A 19,840-nucleotide genomic window follows, 5' to 3' on the forward strand; every position below is an offset into this window, starting at 1 on the left:
ACCATCACAAGGAATGAAGAATAAAAGCCTTTACCAGGGGTTGGTTTGCATCATTATCAAAATCTTCAAATTGAAGACTGACATCTCTTCTTTTGTTTATTGCTGGAGTAAATTTTTTATCAGATCATCTATAGGTCTCGCCCCTGTTCAGTTATATGAATAAAACAGCACACAGAGTAAATCGACGTACAGCTGGTTCAAGGCCAAACTGATGGGAATTCTACTTAGCATCAACTACACTGTATGAAATCATATGCACTCTCTTTCTGCTATTCCCCTTGACTTACCCATAAAGAGCACACCGGATACGCCTAGCTGGTTCAAGGCATCACTGATGACCATCTGCTCTTCATAATCCCTAGGATAGGCTAGGTGGCCATTGATGCCATGACAGGCTGCTACTGCGCCTTGGTAGTCAGTGTGATTCTGACTGTCAGACAGGATGCTGTAGCAGGCAAAATAGCCTTCAATGAAGCCATCCTCACACACAACTGAATATAGAGAAAGGGTGATTGGGTCACTTGTATTATAAAATGAATATTTTTAATCCAAACTGTTTTCCGCATTTTTTGACCTTTCTGATGCAAATCCATAATCTCCAAGTTGAATTAATGAACGATATATCCACTGGGAAGTCTCTTGAACCTTCAAAAACAATTCCCTCCAGCAAGACATTAATAGCTCCTTAAAACTTTGTCCCAAATCCCCCCCCCCAAAAGTTGAATTTAGAATTAGAGTTGCAATATACAGACCTTAAAGAAACTAATCACATGTAATTGGTTACTTGGCATTACTATGCCAAGTGTGTGGCATCTTGAAAATCATTCTGGACTCCTTAGTCTGTTTTACCTCCCTTTTTGTCTTTCGTTTTGGGCGCCGGGGGATGACTTAACACCTACAGTAATCAGCTGTTTACAAATTGTTTCAGTCACAAATTGTGAATTGTATGCGCACAACTCCAAACAGACTCGCAAAAAGGAACTTGAATAGGAAATACATTTTGGTGTTTGAACCGTCATGCTGCATGTGTTTTGAGAGGGACAGTTTCTTTGTTCCTGTTGATGTTTCTTTAGCAATAAGAGGTAATCTACTTGACATTTTTGGGATGGTTAGCACAGCAAAGACACTTTCAGCAGTAACGAAAATATTTCACTTTAACATCTCCATTGAAATTGCTCTTCATGATTTGAGAAAAGCCAGGTTAAATCATTTCAAAAAGTATGACTTTGACTGAGTCTTGTTACCTGAGAAATTCTCACAGTGCACCCCTTCATAGCCATAGAGGCAAGTACAGTTGTAGCCATCTACGAGGTCAGTACAGTTGCCCCCATTTTGGCATGGGTTGGATAGACACTCATCAATGTTTATGTCACAGAGGGTGCCTAAAATCATAACATGAAAGACAGATTGAACCAGAGTGGCAGATTCCTCAGTGGGTCAAACTGCAACCACTGTGCTTAAATTTCCAATTGCAAAAACTATTACGCTGATCACCTCAGGAAGCTAGTCTTTAATACAATGCCACTCAAATCAGTCATTGATTTGTATAATAAAAAGAGATTTACAGTGCATGGGTGTTTGTTCTTATGCTTAGGGCTGATAACTGCAGATTATAGGGTTTGGGGTTGAATCAAGAAGCTGGGTGTGTGTTGTGTTCTTAGGCAAGTCACTTTACCCTAGCAATGTACAAGCCTCTAGATATCTCTCCACCCAGGAAAACAAACAGATTTAGTAGTGTTGCCTAAAATGTTACTACCATGCTTTGTACACCCCAGGGAGTACTATTCTTGCTACAATATGAAGATTTCTCAATCTTAGGATAAAAACCTGGCATTTCCATGTACATGGTCAATGCACTTTGTTAAACAAGCAAACACGTGATACATTTCTGGAACTTAACATTTAAAATGAAAAGTGAAATTTTATGTTGTCATTTTGTCATCTGTACCTTTAAACTTGGTACAGGTACCTTTTCCTTTAATAAAGGAAACACTGGCACTACCTGATCAGATCTTTTATAATCATGATTATTTCCAAGTCTCTACAATGAAATGTGAAAACTCACCATTCCAACCTGACGCACAATCGCAGGTGAAGTAATCCACGTGGTCCACGCAGGTGGCCCCATTCTGGCAGGGATTAGATCCGCACTCATCAAAGTCCACCTGGCAAAAATCACCCACGTATCCGGCCGGACAGGTGCAAGTCACGTTCCACACAGCGGGGATGTCATCCACACAGGTGCCGTTATTTTTACAGGGATTGGGCTCACAGTCAACTGGAAATGAAAAGGAGAGAATTCAATATCAGACCATCACCACTTCTGAGTGTCATTAACACAAACAAGTTTACCTCGCTTTTTAAAATCTGATCTCCACAGACACTGAACATCCATCCTTCATTGTTAAAATTCTCTTTAAATAAGCCTCTTGTGAGTTAAATTTCAAGAAAATCTGGTACACTGAGTTCTTTAGATTTACATAAACATAACAAATTGAATTCTCAGTTACTCTACATATCTTATGAAACTGGGGGCAACTTTTGCTTAGTTACATAAGTTGCACCAATACACTGTTTTCAAAGGATAAGAAGGGCACAAGAAACCAGTCCATTCCAGAGATGGTGGTTGCTGTGAAAAAGCTTGCCCCGAATCACGAGGTACCGGTATTTAACAACAGTGTCTTTAATCTGGGGAATTCAAATTGTTGTTAATGTCCAATCAGATAACACAGTGTACCAGGTTTTATTCAAATTCAACTCGCAAAGGACTTATTAACAGCCTTCCTTTTAAAAGTGTCGTGTTAATCATTTTTATAAACTGCAGCGATCCAATAAATAATTCATTTTAATAAAAAGAATCACTAACAATTCTCTTTAAATATATCTCAATACATATTTTAAATTTCAATTAAACCAAGGCAAAAAGTTTCATTTCAAAGAACTATTATATCCAGGTATTTATGAAGCCTGGAAATATCTGCTTGAGTACTGAAAACAAAATGGAATATAAAAAACCCTCTTAAGGCACCTTTCCATACACGTATGTCCATTTTTGGCTGCGTTGCGTACACAATGCGTTCATGCGTTTCACTTTCACGGACACAAAAAATGACCCATTAACATGACACACATGTGCCTTACCATCAAAATCGCCCCAGGAGCCATTTTGACAGATACGCAACACTTAGCACAAGTGTTGACGTGCCATTGCTCTACATTTTAAGTGAAAAATACATAATAGGTGAGATGATGGCTGATAGTCCCTTTTTGTGCACTCCTTGGAAGTTAACAAGTGACTGTCATATTTAACATGTACATGTACATGTACTGGTATACATGCAGAATAATTATAGCAGCACTGTGTGTTCAAATGCTTCAAAATTTAGAATTTAGATCGCAAGTGGCTGTTAAAAATGTAGAAGTAAAACCGTCAGAGATGACAGCAATTCACTGGTCTCCTTTAGGCCTATTCTGTTGATCATGCAACCATAACTGCTGTGCCTTCATGTAAGCATCCTTTATAAAAATTTTGCACACCTCTGGGAAGGAGTTTTAAAAAGGGGATTAAAGCACCACAGTCGGAGATTTCATACGGGATCACCCAGTGACATCTGGAGCATATTGCAATCAATCGATCAATCAATCACACAGATCCACCAATCAAGTCCAACCAGGGCCTTAAATGATACACGTCGACAACACATTGCAATGCAACATCACCGAAACTTGAACATTGAGACAAAAGTGTACACGTACGATGCTAGCCCATGAGTGTTGCATAGATGTCTTCCGGGGGGGGGACCAAGCACTCATCAGCAGCAGAAAGTGTGCAACTTGAAAACCATGCTGAAGAGGTCCAACTCGGAGGTTATTTTAAGAAAACTGGCGACTGTCATCCCGTTACCCAATCTGTATGTAGTGTCATGAGTGTAGGGCCTAGTCAAAGTCTGGACTCCAGCAACGAACCCTAAAACTGTGTTCGCTCCATGATTAGAACTCCCTTTTTCAAATTTTGGACTTATTGCCCATAGTCTAAAATTTGGAAAGCGGTGGAATTGTTGACAAATACTAATAGGCCTATGCAATAAGACAGACAGACCACACAAGAATCGAGCTATAGGCCTACAATTACCGGGTACTACAGATCCTTTTCTTATAGCTCCATGCACAGATCGAACGATTGCATGCCAGATTGCCTCGCATCACACGTAACGGACTATGCGGGCCAGCTATGCATGTGTGACGCCGGTCTGGGAGTCCACCCGGGCTATCCGTCGACCGTTCCTTCTCAGGTTATGAAACTATGGGGCCTAGCCTATGCATTATGTTTGGCCCCTACTTTCAATACATGTGTAATAATAATCACTGTCTTAATATTTTCTTGAGCAGATGAACACAAGTGAGCAAGTGCCATGAACACCGTCGATCGCCCTCGTCAAATTTCCCACCGTTACGCCCTCTATTGTTTAAAGGAGTCACGTATCATCACCGTCACTACTGTAAAAATTAATGTATTTCGAAATACGTAACGCTTGAGATGTACTTTATTTCATCAACAAAATTTATTAAATGACGTCTCCACTGGTCCTATAACCCTAAATCTCGCTCAATTTAACAGCACAACAGGGTTTAAAACTGGCGACACTAAAGATTGAAACTTCATCTGATACGGATGCATTTTAGTAGTTTGTTACAAGAGAGCAAGCCAAAAACTTTTTGGCATTTTTTTCACAGCCCAAAAATGAAAATACAATCTGAAGATTTCCTTCCATAATTTTTCGTATTTGGGAGGTGTTAGGCTACTTCCAACTGCGGGATTTTTATGGTCCGCAAAGTCTTCTCTTTTTTAAGATACTGCCTCCTTTTGGGGGAGGGGATGTTGGTGGGCCCATTTGATCCAAAGGAAGTGCAAACCTTGAGACAGAGTGGACCCCGTTATGGCCATTTTCCACAGCTGCGAATAATTTCCTCACGTCCTCTCAGAAACTTTATCAATTTCTTGTTGTGAGACCTAAACCGTGTATTCACCTGGCTTAGTTTTTAATGGTTCCGTCGTTCCGTCTTGAAAAACTGGAAAATACAATTCAACCATCTGTCTTTCGATATACCTAATTCTTGGGTTCGATTACTTAATTCGATCCAAACATTTTAGATTCTGATAGCTTAACATCCAACTAGTAAAATGATTTTAAGCTTTTCTTTCAATAAAGGTTTGCAGGAAAACTGGATTATTAAAAACACTGTTATCGGTAATTTCTTTGAGTCCACTTTTAACGCTCTCATTTAACACTTTCTAAATTTACGCATCCAACCCCGCCGTCTAATATCTGTGTATGCATTATCCTATCTGCACATTATCTTAATTTGTGCAGGTGTATAATGGTTATAACAAGGGTCAGTGTCAGAAACAGTGTAGTTTTTATACAACATATCGGCACACTTGTAATTACAACCGCCACACATGTTAACAAACTGTTTTAAGTACAAACATAGGCTATACAAAAGTACACTCTTTCAAGCCAGCCAGCGTAAAGTTCTTAGGCTAATTGGCTACCAAATCCAACCTAAAAATCAAAGTAGGAAACAAAACGGTACTGATTATACGGCTCTGTCTAAAGCAAATCGAGCCAGGGGTAATATAGGTCACCTTTCCAGTTTGAGTACCTTTACCGGGGAACGACTTTGTATTTACTTCCAGAGTAATTTCTCTCTGGTTCTTATATTCAGCGTTATAGTTTCATGATGGCTCTATAGTTCCGCTCTGTTGTGATATAAGTGCCTAAGCGATTTCACCACAATTCAGTGAACGAGATCCATGACCTAAATGACTTAGTTCCTGTTTTCATAGAACGATTTAGTTCCCGTTTTTGTCCTACATTTGAAAATAGGACAACCTCTTGTCTTTGCAACAACTTACTGGGGAAAACTGAGCGTAATGTAATACATTTTCTTACCTCTGCAGGCGTAGAGCTCCAGCCTGAGACAAGGATGGTTGCGACACGCTACGGGATAGAGCCGGACAAACTTGGCAACAAAAGGGTGAGCAAGCTCGTTTTTAACCACGGTGTCTTGGTCGGTGTTCGCCTCAAAAATCTGGATATCAACCGTACATATGCACGAAATACACGGGGGTATTATACTGTACAATTTCATCATTAAGTTGGACTCCTCCGAGAAACTGTCCACCGTAGGTGCCGCTCGGTTTGCAACATAAATTAAGGCCTAGTAATTAAGAACACTACAGAAGTCCATCACCTGGTTGGAATGGTATGGAATGAAAGTTGGAAATTATTAACCTTTCAACTGAATCTTCGATAATTTTCAATAATAGGCCCTATGCCTTTTAATTTAAACTATGACAAGTTGACCTTGTCAAAGAAAAACCAAAGAGCTTGATTGGAAATGAGATAAATACTTATACATGTACAAAAAATGAAATTCTAACCAACCATAAACATAAGTAAATTTTTGTGCTTAAAATTACATCAGAATAAGGTGACAGTGACAGGTCAGGGACAGGCCACCTTATTCTGATGTAATTTTAAGCACAAAAATTTACTAACGGATTTCTGGTAGAAAACGAGTTGTTCTTGAATATTATATCAGAGTTCGGCGTTAGATCCTAACCTGTCTCCAGGGTAACACGCTTTCTAAATAATTATACAAAACCAACACAAGCTATTTCAGTGAATAATAACTGCCCTTCAATCGCTTTTGAATGTAATCCTACGTAGAAATACGAAAATAGTCCCTGACTGTGAAGAAAAATCAAAATTGAGCATGTGATATGGGAAACTTAGATTTTTGTTGCTTGTTTTTTAAAATAAGATTTATAATCTTTATTCCAGTTTCAGTGAATCTACTTTCACGTGTGTCCTTGAATATTTCACGACCACGACGGGACAGTTTCACAGCAGACCGACAGGACAGCTAGTTATTGATTATTATAAAGACGATCCCATAATCCGTGTTGAATTGAATGGCCAAAAAATCGATAAGCAGGGCTGAGGGCAGCAACAAAGTTGGAGATCATGTACACAAGGTGTGTGTGGGTGCACGTTTTATACAAAAGTGCAGAAAGTACCAGAGCAAATGGTACATTCCAAAGCAGGTCCAATACAAGGACTTTCACGTCAAAAAAAGAGAGAGGCGACTTTCATATTTGAAGCACATCCACACCATCGCCGTTCTTCGTTCTCAAATCAGACCAGTTCAACCATATCTTATAAATTCCTTTGTTTGAAGCGTTTTTGCTTAACTATAAACACCTGGGACTTCAATGGTTGACTCCCCCAAACAAGTACTTTCAATGATGAGGTTTATCTCACACGCAAAACCCAAAACAACACTTTCCGTGTCTCCATGAATTAAGACCACAACGGACTTCAATAATACCTCTTATTACTCACATCCTTATCAAGTTCTTCCTTTACTGATCAGTCAAAGACAAACTAATTTTAAAACCACAGTTTGGCATTCATTGCCTACCTTTGTCTGTCCACTTTCCTCATATTCAATCCAGGATTGGTCTGTTGCATTGGTGTATTTGAGGTAGTACTGCGTGACATAGATTGGATCCAGATCAGGATGACGAAAACCCTGTGTAGCCACCGCTCCAATAATCTTGAACTCATTAAACTCAATCTTGATAAAACGGGAAAATATCAAGATGTAACCATTTTTGTGTATCCAAAAACTGCAAGCAATCGCAATATGACTAAAAGCCAAAAGAAATCGATCAAAATGTCCCATTTCTGCCAACTATATAATCCAAACCATCACGACGACCGCATTCTCACAACAAGCAAAATTACAACAAATCATAAGAGTAACTCAAGAGGCCTATAACCAGACTTTTGGCGTACAAAGCTTGGGGGAATTCGCTTCCACGATTTTGGTTATGCCTGCCAAATCAAATAATGTTAAAGTGCGTGATGTTACACTCTAAAATCTCCCGGGTCAGATTGACCCAGAATTGGGTCCCATTCGGTATGACCCTTTTCTGGGACAAAATATGACCCTCTCGGGTCATATTTGACCCTTTCTGGGTCATCAGAAGAGGGTCATACCGAATGGGGACCCAATTCTGGGTCAATCTGACCCGGAAGTTTTTAGAGTGTAGAAAATGCGTCACATTTTCGGGCGCTAATTTTGAACGATGACAAAGGATTTACGAGGCAGTCCCTGAAATATCTTCAAATTGGACTTTTTCAGCGAAGCAATTTCGCATATCCAGAACAGTCAACTTTTAAACACTTCAACGATACTTGCTCAATTAGTTTTTTCGGTCTCCATCAAGCTCTGCAAAACTAAAACAGTAACGAGGCTGCATCAAACAACAACCCTTTTCTCTAACGCCATTTTGGTAAATTGCAAGTAGGGTTTGAACACAGGACAGATTTTTAGTTAGAGGCATAATTCAAGGGAAACCAGCTGATTGTCCGTCTGGAAAAATCGACACTTCTACAAATCCACTCTCCCCTTACCTGCACCCATTCGGAAATCGAATTGATATCCCCCAGTTCCTGCGAGCACCACGCCCCGTCAGAGTTCAGCCGGATGTTCGCCTTAGAGATGCCAATTGGTCCATCCTCGGTATCCCCCAGAAATGACGACATGCTGACGTCATCAAGGGACACGGTGCCATCCTCTAGCCCAACGGCTGGAAACGAGCATTCCCCTAGAATAAAAAGTACAACATCGATATTACAATTATTTCGTTTTAAAATAAGCAGCTTATTAAAAAAACAGCGCAATGAGAAAAGATGAAACTGCATAAAAAGAACAAAAGAAACAAAGCATATTTATCAGCAAGTTAAGACACCAAATTAATATCAAGTGTATATAAAATTTTAGGCTAATCATTTATATAAGTTAGAAAGAACTCTATTTAAAAACATGGGCAAATTTAAATCTTTGCAAAAGGTTAATTTCAGAATAAACCACAGAGGTAATTCCTTACTACAGCTTTCCTTTCAAAAGAATTTTCCAAAAGGCGCCTACATGTACAGAATGTTTGAGCCAACTCTCTTTCACATTGAATGCAAATTATTTCGTCGAATAGAATTTCACCAACAAAACCAGTCCGAGATTCCTGGTTATTATTTGTAAGCATGCATGGCGATCTTTAAGGAGATAATGTTTGATATTGAGAGTGGGGAAAGCATTTAGGAGAGAGTCAGGCTAAAGGATTTCGGTTACTCACCGACAAGCTTTTCATAGTAGTTGTAATACTTGTTTGTGGTGAGTGAATACCCGAGGCTGGTAGCGCTGGCTACGCTTAACATGCAGTATTCGGTCGGCCAGTAATAATCCACTGACAGACAGTCGAAGTCTGACTCGTACAGGCAGGCTTCGGCACATTCAGACTCCGACAGCCCGCTCACGGTCTTGTTGGGGTACGATAGGGTTGCGAAGGAGGTCTTGACGAAAAAGCTGAACGGGAAATCTGCAAAACAGATACACCTCGTCAGGGCTCGTTCACTAAATATCGTATTACTGTTCGAAAGAAAAAACAAAGTTTTCTATCTGGTATAGACCCGTTTCCCCCCATAATATCCGAAAATGGGTGTCCATTGTAGGTTTGAAACATATAAAATTCGCGTCAAGCCTGTCGAATGTTTCCTGAAGGTATACATTTTCATCAAACGTTAAACCATAAAATTCGGAACACTGAACTGACTTACATTTCGATAAATAAAAACACGCGTTCTGTAGATCTTTCTAAAAGCATACTTACTTATTTCATTCCTTCTCTTTGTCTTAACTTTATCTTGTATAGGGTTTCATGAATTAGTAATGATAATATATGATTTGAGTAAGATAGTAACTCAATCAGTAACCAGAACCATGCTAAAAAAACCAATAGGAACACTAAAAGATGGGACATGAAATTTGCTCCGAGATCTAAAGAACTGGCCACTATCATTCTTGTAAGTCCTACAGAAACATAAACGATACGTTCAGGAAGTCATTGCTACCGGTACTGATGTCAAAAGGCTGCGATAGAATCCCATGGGATTCCAGGTGAAAGGAAATAACTATGGTTTCAACTGTGAAAAACATGATTTGTAATCGAGAATTGAGCACTTAATTAATACATTACCTGCAGCGTTCGTCACAGCTTGACCAGAATGAAGAACAAAAAATATCACCTGGAAATAATGTGAAAAGTTGTTTGAAAACTTGCTTCGAATCTCTTAACCTACTTGGTTAAACGTCACATAATTCCCCCATTTTTATATAGCTTCAGCTTGCTGTTTTCCAATGGTATCTAAGTCCCAAATAGCTAGTTTACTATATGTCTTTAATGATCTGAAGACTGATTAGAATCATAATCAGTTTGGGTAATAAATGTATTCAATCTTATGACGTGAAATGTCTGCTACAAATATCAATAAACTGTTATTTCTTGGATACAAAAGAGAAGATAAATTAATTAGCCCGATGGAATAATGAAATGTTTTTGTTTGCGTCTTTACCGAAGCCTACATAACCAATGTTGCAAAATTTATGTAGAATTAGATTCTTTTAGATATCAAAAATGAAAACTGGACATAATATATTTTTTTAAATGATGGAGACACGTCATTGAATGCAACTATGACAAGAAGCAAACAAAAAATGAATGCAGCAACTTACCAACAACAGAGGAAATGATTTAAACTCCATTTCTGCCGAAAGGTTGACAATTTTTCCTCAAATTCGCATTTTAAAGAAACTCTTTCCAATATGGCGTCCACCCCAGTTCCTAATCCCTGGTTATCTAGTTTGACTCTACGTTTTGGTTACCACATAACGGTACATTTCTTTGATTCCATTCTGCTATGTTATATACAGTTCCTACTTTCCTCCCTTCATCGATTTTTTGGGTCCCAAACGGTCTTCACGAGATCGATATTTATCGATCAATTACGTAGTACGGGAAACTTCGGTGCTGCTAACGTCCCTGTTCATACACAAGTTAGGCATGTCACACAAGGCGGACAAATTACATGTTTTAAAGCTTCACTCCACGGTTATTATGGTTGTCACAAGGGGCCCCCGGAGAAAAAGAAGAAAATATAAAACTTGTTGAAAATGAAAGGAAAAAGGTGGAGAGGAGGAAACCATCATTGTGCTTCAAAACAAATTGAAAGTGGCTGTCGTCGTTAATGGTATGTCAGTTTGCGGCTGATGAGTACTTTGGCGTCTATTTTGGCGTCTACAAAGCTGTCCGTAGCCTATACTGTACATTTTGTTAATGCTTACGCGTGCATTGAAACATTAAATATTTAAGCAAATTCAGCATTCCTCTGAAGTTTGCCGCTGGTTGATGTGATGTGATGTGATGTGCTCATCAGCACCAGACGAAAACCTGAATCCAACGTGCCGCCACAGCTCAAGATCCGATTCGATCCGATCCAATGCGACCCAATAACCCGAAGGCCTTCATAGTTCAATCCGAATCCGATCCGGAACCGACACAAGTGTTGAATCCGACTCCAATCCGACAAAAATCCGAACGTATACGATCAAATAATAGATTCACTGGAGTTCATTTGCTAGTCTCCATCTTTGCTGTAAACTGAACATTTTGTGTGACATTGAAAGACTTGATCGCCACCAGGTAAGTGACGTCATCAGCTTCAGTGTATATTCCTGATCTCAGATTTTCTTGGACGAGCAATCTACCAAGTAGATTTCTAAAAAGCTTCACAATAATCCACAGTGTTGTGAAAATATTTGAATTGGCCAAAAGTTTTCAGGTACCCCAGTGGTTGTTTTCCCTCTCCATCGGGTGAGAACTTGGAGATGGAATTTGCTCAAGTGGCGCTAACTTAAAAAGGGGAATTTCATCAACAATTATACGTTTTCAGAGTAAAATAAAGATTCCTCAGGAAAAAAACACACATGCATTAGAAAAGATACTTCTGAGCGGTTTCTCAACTTGGGTAAGTGCCAGAATTTGTCAAAAACAAAACTGTCCGTTCACTGACTGCATGAATCAAAATCCAAAAAAAAGCAGCGAAATCGGACGTGATCGAAAAAAAGAAAAATTAGTCTCCATCTCATTAACTTTTACAGTCACGATGATACATTTGCAGATCATTCCGCGCACGTCAGACATGGAAGGCGCCCTCTTGGATACGGAGGCCGCCTTCTTGGGTTTATAGGTTGCAGGCCAGCAAACAAACTGTCATAGCCAATAATGATAATACCCGAACTTCAAAAAATCAGGAAAAATACTCACAAGTTTTTCAGACCTTCGAGACTCACGTCAAATTAAAGCCCAGTCAATGATTTTTGTTTTCTTTTCAAATTTCCATTCATTAACCAAAGGCTTTTGAAGATATTTATTTCCATGGAAGATCACCCCTAAAATGCAGTCGTGAAGCCCCTCGCCATTTTGAAATATCGATGCCTACACTTCTCGAGAAATAGACCGTTTTCAGGCACTGATTTCTCCCAAATCTCACTCAGAAGCAAGCTGGTATTCTCGTTGCCCGCCTAAACCTGTCTTTTCTACAAATCTTCAAGTTAATTCATGGGCCACAAAATGCTCTGTTTCGTAGAGAATTTAGGTGCATACAAATTGTGATTTGGCCCTTGCAAGAAGTTTTTGGCCTATTTATTGGCCTGCAACCTGAAGGCTTCTGTGCGACAAGAATTGGCCGGACCCATCGATACTCTGTCTAAGGTATCACCATCTTCCAATCGCTGTATTTCGCTCAACATATTTCTGAATGTGGAAAAGTGTGCGACGGTGCTTTTCTTGCTTTGGTTTGACTTCAGGGTCGATATAGAGAGGGATCTCGACATGTTTGATTTTTCCAATGCAAAAAAAAAGAGGTCACTGTACTGTATGTTGCATCGTGCTTATGACGCCGTCGACCGTACTGCTGTCTGCACTGGCTGTTCTGGTCCTGGCTGGTTTACGAGTCACATGGTCTCAGTTGAAAAAGATAAACTTCAGTTGTTTCGCAGTTATGAAGGATAGCAGGTTGCAAGCCTGAGTATTGACTACATGGAACTCAGCACATCAGGTATTGGGACCAACGGTGACGTAAGTTTTATTTATACCATCACGTAGAGGTGAGGGGGGGGGCTTTCGTTCCGTAGGCGAAAACTCTGAAAGAAGATTTTCGGACTTTCGGTCACATTACTTTAGGTTGAGCATGTTCACAATATGGCGGTCAAGTTAGTGTTGCCAATGAGGGATAACCGGCCATGCAATGGTCATCTTGCAGGTTGGTAGCTTTGCAGAGTGAATGACATACGCGGAGTCATGGTGGTTTGCAAAGATGTAGGCCTAGTCAACATCAGAGTCGTCTTGTTCGATAGTGCTAACTTTAGCTGAACGGTATCAAAGTGTCCAGTTTTTCGCAGTGTCGACACTTATTCCCGCGCTTGCTTGGCAGTTTCTAGCATGAGGGTAAATATATATGAGGGCATAGGGAATGTGGTATTCCTCCATAGAAATAGCAAACCTGTCGGTTATTGGTGGTGATCAGTGATGGGACTGAGATTTTTTTCGACTTTTAGATACGTCTCTCTGTCTGTGGGGACGGGGTTTGAAGGATATCTCAGGATTTGGTTTGTTGCGTCTGATTCTACCAGTGGCAGCATGACGGGTGGTAACGGCGTTTGCAGATTCTGCTCTCCCCTCTTCGACCATATTAGAATCTTCTTCGTGCATCTTTTCCACCATTTATTTACTCCAGTATGCTGCAAAATACCCAAATTATGAACTGCGATATATATATCATAAGACGCAATCCTAGTGGTTCCTGCGGTTAAAAGAAGGTGGAAACATGCCAAAAGAATGCATTTGACAACGTGGTGAGGTTTCATGCCGAGACAGTTGTGGACAATGACAGAAAGGACAACGAATCTTCCCATGTTTTTGTGTGTTTCTTTACTTTCCTCTGGACCAGCTACATTCTTTCAGTTTTCTTTTACGTATTTTTGGAGAATTTGTATTAGTAATTCTGTTTATTGTTAAGAGAGACCTTTTGAGGGTGTAAAGACGTAACCAGACTTCCATTGTCATTGGAATAACAAAACAATCACTGAAATTATTGAAATTTAAGTCTTCGATGACGGTGGTTTCCGTCTCATGGCGGCCATGTTGAACGTGCGGAAGTGTTACGGACACGCATGCGCAGTCCCACAATCCTTTTGCAAATGCAACTCCGAGCATTCCTTAAAGTCCGTAAGCGCCGCGTAATTTGTTTTGTCTTTGCAGCACGTGCAGTGCTTGCGGTGGCCATCACTGACCCTTTTGATCTCTGTAGTTCCATGTTTGTACGCACCTTGAAAATTTTCGAATATTTCAAAGACCTCGTCCACCGGATGATCTTGCCAGCATTATAAGGCAAGAGGGTTCAATCTCACAAGTCGTTGCAGCCATTTCTTCCACGTTGAACAACTAGCACTAGCATCTTGATGTAGGCCTACGCCAAATTTCAGGAAAGGGAATATAAGTGCCATGATTTAAGGTACAATGTTTGATTGGGCCTGTGTCACTGCCAATATGTAGTGTCGTTTAGCTTTCACGTTAAGGCATTTACCTTAACGAGTTACGATATTGCGAATATTATTGTTTCATTGCGTTTCCGATTGTTTCCTCAGCCTATAGTATTTTGTGGTATTTTGAAAGGGAATGTGACCCACACCTGGATGCAATGTATCGTTGACTTAAATGACTTTGACCACTTAAATGTTCGTCGCTAAAATGTGACTGAGTGCATGGTGTGTAAGCACGAGGACGGTGGAGTTTGTTACTCGCCATCTTTAATATTATCGGAACAGCGGGCACTGTTCAACTATACACTACAGACTAGAGCCCCAATTAAGGGATTATTTTTGGTCTTAAACTAGAGTGTTGTACAGATTTGTGAGTACTTTACCACTTCCTTTCATTCTGTTATCACAGCTGGTAAAAAGCCCCAACACGTCATTCACCCCAGCACTCAAAAAGGTTTCAAAAGGTAACATAAAGAATTTCTCAAATTGTTGACCCCCAATGCCCCCTTACGTTTGGTTCTGGCTCTACCTTTATCAGAATATTATTCTGATATTTTTGCATTTATCTGTTTTCATCTTTGTCCTATTCTCCCTGTTTGATGCTAGTTGAATAGGTTTCTTTGGACTGTGTTGCTTGTTAGGCTGTGACTTGTTTTGCATGAAGGGTTTGGATTCACTTGTCGCTGCAGCCTTTTGTCTCTGCAAACAAAATCCTATTTGGCGCTCTTATCAGGTCTCTCAGTTTCTTCAGAAGAATCTCTATATTCACCGTGACTGGAATTCTTTCATATTTCATTTAGAAACTGCCATATAACAGATACCCTTTCCTTGTAGCCTGGTGGCTACTGTAGCCTTAAGATGCCATGGGTATTTTTTCTTGTCAATGCAGGCCGTCAACAGTGAATGTTTACAAGAGCATTGGTGTCTGGGAATGGAACACAATCATGTGTGACATGTAACGGCGAGGAAGTAACACCATCAAGATTGTGATCAGGGACGCAATTTCACTTGCGAGCAACCACTCAATAGAAGCCGGTTTCCTTATCCTGCAAAGAGGTCGTTCACTTGAACAAAATTTCACTGTACGCAAACAACCAGTTAAACGTTACTGCATCTTTTCAAATTCAGTTAGCGACAGTGAAGATTACTTTGGTAGTATGTGTTGCTGTTATGTTTTCATGCGTTCACGCTGAGCTGTGCCCGCCCGGTGAAGAAAGATGGGGCGATTCCTACTACAAACAGCTCCCTGAATCCTTTTCGTGGGATGCTGCATGCCAAGCTTGCTGCCAGGACAGTTAAGTTCACGAGAAACAAAATGCGAGGTTTCATCACAGGGAGCGACCATGAGATCTCATAAAATACCTTTTTGTGTAAATTCCGTCATAAAAATGATTGAAATAAAACTCAAAATCTTACACACAGCTTGGCTATTTATTTCCAAAAGACGTCCAGAAAAAAGCGTTCGATAAGGGCAATAACTGCACATGAACACTCCGGGTACACGGCCTAATAAAAGCAACTGCGCTAAATTTGATGTTGTCCGATCATATCAAGCACCAACGATGTCATGAATATTCAACTTCCATAATGCAGTAGAAAACGTTTTAGAGATGCAGATTACCAACGAAAAATTCTAATTCTGATTTTTCTAATAATTATTTGTAAATCCGTTCTAAGATACAATACATCAATCATTATTACGTGCTTGCAAAAATGTAACATGCGGATCTGATGAGAAATTATGCGCGTGGCCAAACAAAGTTGAAGAAAAGACACCGTCTCAATGATAGTAGGATCTATCTACAGCGTTTTATTATGAAACACGGACTGATATCATTGAAAGTGTAGTGCTGATGAAGTTAACGAGGAAGACTGAATCGAAGGAAGAATGAAGACGGAATAACAATATAGTGCAGACTGGGTGGAAACTGCCTAATCCCGTGGTCAAACTTGCGGTCCTCCTTGCTGTCGTAGACGAATTGTCCGAAGGGATGGGAGTACTCCTTGGAACTTGCTGGCTTGGACCACAGAGAAATATTTACAGGTTACAAATCTACCACAAATGGAACTTCATCAACGGTCTTAAAAAGAAATTGGACGGACATTCCATAAGGACATTCCACACGCAGATTTTCTATTTGCTCTTTTTTCATTTTTCTCAATAAAAATGACAAAAAACTAATTCTAATTGATGAATGGACGAGATAAAAACAAGGAAAAATCAACACCAAAGAACGAGTTACATGTACTTTGCAAGCCCGAAGGACGGAAATGAAAGAAAGCAGTATAGGCGCCCTCTATAAACACCTTCAAGCAAAGGGCGACAGCCCACGACGCGTCGTGCGTCGTGTCGTGCGTCGCGTCGTGCTTCTCACGAGTATAGGCGACGCGATGCACGACGCAACGCACAACGGTACGACGTGACGGGCGACGGAAGGGGCGACGTTTAGGCGAAAAAAATGCAACATGGAAAGGATCTAAGACAGCACGATGGACGGGCGATGGCACGACGCGACGCGTGTGTACAAACGTAATGACAAGAAGGTGACGGTGCGACCCGACGGCACCACGTAAGGGAGCCGTCGTGCCGTCGCGTCGTGTAGTTGCGTCGCCTGGAGGGAGGCTAGAGAGAGAGAGAGAAATGTTTGTCGTAAATAGTACACCATACGAACGTGATAGGACGGCCCAATGTAAAATCCCCATAGGAGGACCTTTGTTTGGTTTTGGTTTGGGGGTTTCTCCCAAGCCTTACAACCCTTCACAGACTCCTGCAACAAAGAAACCTAAGAAGGAATTGTCCAAGTGACGAAACATTGCATACCTTATGCCATGTTTAGAGGTAAGAGTGAAAAGTATAACATCCACATTGCAGTATGTGGTGTAAACTATACCATTCCATATTAGATAGTACGCTTCAGTCTGGTGGAATTCTCTTGAAAATAAAGAAGAAAAACAGACATAAGAGGTCAACCTTGGAATGGAGTAAGATGAGAGTGCAAGGAGCGTGTTACATAAGAACAATATCAATCTTGAGAACATGATTTAAAAACTTAAAACACCAAACATAAGCAATGCTATTTCTATTGCAATATCCAAACAAAAAAATTGACGCTCGACGGGCGACGCACGACAGATGACGGCAGATATGGAATTCCATACTAATGTCTATAGGTCAACAAATTAATGCGGCATTATGATTCGAAGTAATGGGCGTGCCTAAGATGTAAGGATATGCTCAGGACTCTTCGTTAAAAATGGGCCAGGAATGTTTAAGTTGTAGTGTATTGGAATAATACTGAATCTTTTATGCAATGTGAATTTTGATAAAATTACTGAGAACTTTTTGATCTGCTTCCTGATAAAGACGATTGTTGAATCGTAATACATGTATTTCATTTTGTTTGTGCACTACTGACTTGTCCTATACTGCACGTCAGTAAGTCCTAAAATAACAGTCAATCCTTTTTCGTGCCATTTTTTCTACTTGAGAATGGAACGCTAAATAAAAAAGTATCTCCGATTCAGATGGACAGTTACTACATTGCAAATATCGAAATAATTTTGCATGCCGTTCAACGTTTATGTTGCATTTTCACTGATTGTGTTAAATATTTCATTTGCTCAAGTTCAGTAGACTTTAAGTAGACTTTAATAAATTCTCCACGCAGAAAATTTGATGCTGTTTTAGAGGTCTCGAAAGCATTCATTTTATTTCGTTTAAAATAAAATGATGAGAATAATCGTATAAATAGCATTAAAGTGTATGGTTTATCCAAGAAATGTTAAGGGCATGGGATGGAATAGAGATTGTCCGATGTGCAAATAAACTTGGGTACACTATACTTCTGAGGCAAAAGTAAATTCAGAGGTGTGTCTTTGTCCGCTTTATTTCTACATAGAGGCTGGAATGGAGTCTCGAGAGGGTAGAGATAATGAGGAGGAAATGACTTATGTTGAATCGGTGCCATGGTTACCCAAGCAAAGCATTTCCGTCCTTTCAAGGACTTATCAGTCGCACGATTCCATAGGAATCGAGGTATGGTGAGTGAGTAATAATAATAATAATAATAATAATACAGCATTTATAAGGCGCCTGTATCTGGTGACCATTCAAAGGCGCCGGTCTGATGAAAGAGCCTCGGTCTCAAGAAGGAAAAGCTAGGACATAAAGGTGGGTTTTTAATCTCTGGGCAAAGAGTGTGGGGTTATGTGTTTCTCTCAGATCTACCGGGAGGGAGTTCCAAAGACGGGGGGCGGCACTTGAAAAGGCCCTGTCACCATAACTGCTCAGGCGGGTTCGAGGAACAAATAGTGACTTTCCTGATGACCTCAAGCCCGACCTGGAGCTGCGAACCTGTAAGAGTGATTGTACATAGTCTGGGGCGGAACCGTGAAGTGCTTTGAATGTGAGCAAAATGATCTTGTATTGTATTCTATACTGGATAGGCAGCCAGTGAAGGGCTTGAAAAATAGGGGTGATGTGTGTGGATTTCTTATGGCCAGTTAGCAGGCGTGCAGCAGCATTCTGAACCAGTTGAAGGCGATGGAGCGTGTTATTAGAGAGACCAGAAAGTAAGCTGTTGCAGAAGTCGAGTCTGGAAGTTATGAAAGCATGAATGAGCTGTTCGGCTGCCTGATTTGTAAGCATTCGCCGGATAGTAGCGATGCGCCGGAGATGAGCGTATGATGTTTGACAAATGTGTGAGACGTGTTTCTCGAAGGTCACGTGCTGATCGAACAAAACGCCAAGATTACGTGCATCTGAACACGGTACTACCTGGGCATCACCAACCTGCATGTTTGGAATGTGGAATTTATTTCTGAGCTGTGGAGAACAGATAATTAGAAATTTCGTTTTTTGGGAGTTGAACTTCAGGAAGTTTGCAGCCATCCACTCTTGTATATCATGTAAACAAGATGTCATGGAGTGGAGTGCATTACAGTCGTCGCCACTGATAGTCGGGCAAAATGTTGTGTACAATTGTGTGTCGTCGGCGTAGAAATGTGACTGTAGACCGTGTTTGCGAGAAATGTGTCCAAGTGGAGAAGTGTAAAGGGTAAAGAGTACAGGACCGAGGACAGAGCCCTGGGGTACGCCGTATGGGACACAAGTTTCTGCTGATGATGCTCCTAGAATCTGCACAGCCTGACGGCGATTACTAAGATACGATTGGAGCCAGGTCAAAGCTAATCCTTTTATACCAAAATTAACATTCAATCTTTCAAGAAGTACAGCATGATCGATTGTGTCGAATGCAGCAGAGAGGTCAAGCAGGACGAGCAGCACCGCTTTTTTGGCATCCACAGCACACATGATATCGTTGTGAACACT

At 40.4% G+C, this 19,840-nt stretch overlaps 1 protein-coding gene across 1 annotated transcript in view; it reads right to left on the reverse strand.

The window, feature by feature from the left end:
- LOC110988604 (uncharacterized) overlaps nt 1-10,779 on the reverse strand; it is a 138,108-nt gene extending 127,329 nt beyond the window's left edge. Inside the window, exons 1-9 of the mRNA XM_087148740.1 lie at nt 10,642-10,779; nt 10,106-10,154; nt 9,206-9,448; nt 8,487-8,680; nt 7,489-7,644; nt 5,955-6,093; nt 2,066-2,278; nt 1,245-1,382; nt 288-491 (exon numbers count right to left, since the gene is read on the reverse strand). Coding sequence (XP_087004866.1) covers nt 288-491; nt 1,245-1,382; nt 2,066-2,278; nt 5,955-6,093; nt 7,489-7,644; nt 8,487-8,680; nt 9,206-9,448; nt 10,106-10,154; nt 10,642-10,671 — 1,366 coding nt within the window. The 5' untranslated portion in view covers nt 10,672-10,779. The remainder of the gene's footprint in view (nt 1-287; nt 492-1,244; nt 1,383-2,065; nt 2,279-5,954; nt 6,094-7,488; nt 7,645-8,486; nt 8,681-9,205; nt 9,449-10,105; nt 10,155-10,641) is intronic.
- Nucleotides 10,780-19,840: the final 9,061 nt, after the last annotated feature.

The sequence above is a fragment of the Acanthaster planci genome, linkage group LG18 (assembly GCF_054643075.1).
Source record: "Acanthaster planci isolate LZ-2023a linkage group LG18, COTS_SCS, whole genome shotgun sequence".
In the NCBI taxonomy this organism is placed as follows: Eukaryota; Metazoa; Echinodermata; class Asteroidea; order Valvatida; family Acanthasteridae; genus Acanthaster; species Acanthaster planci.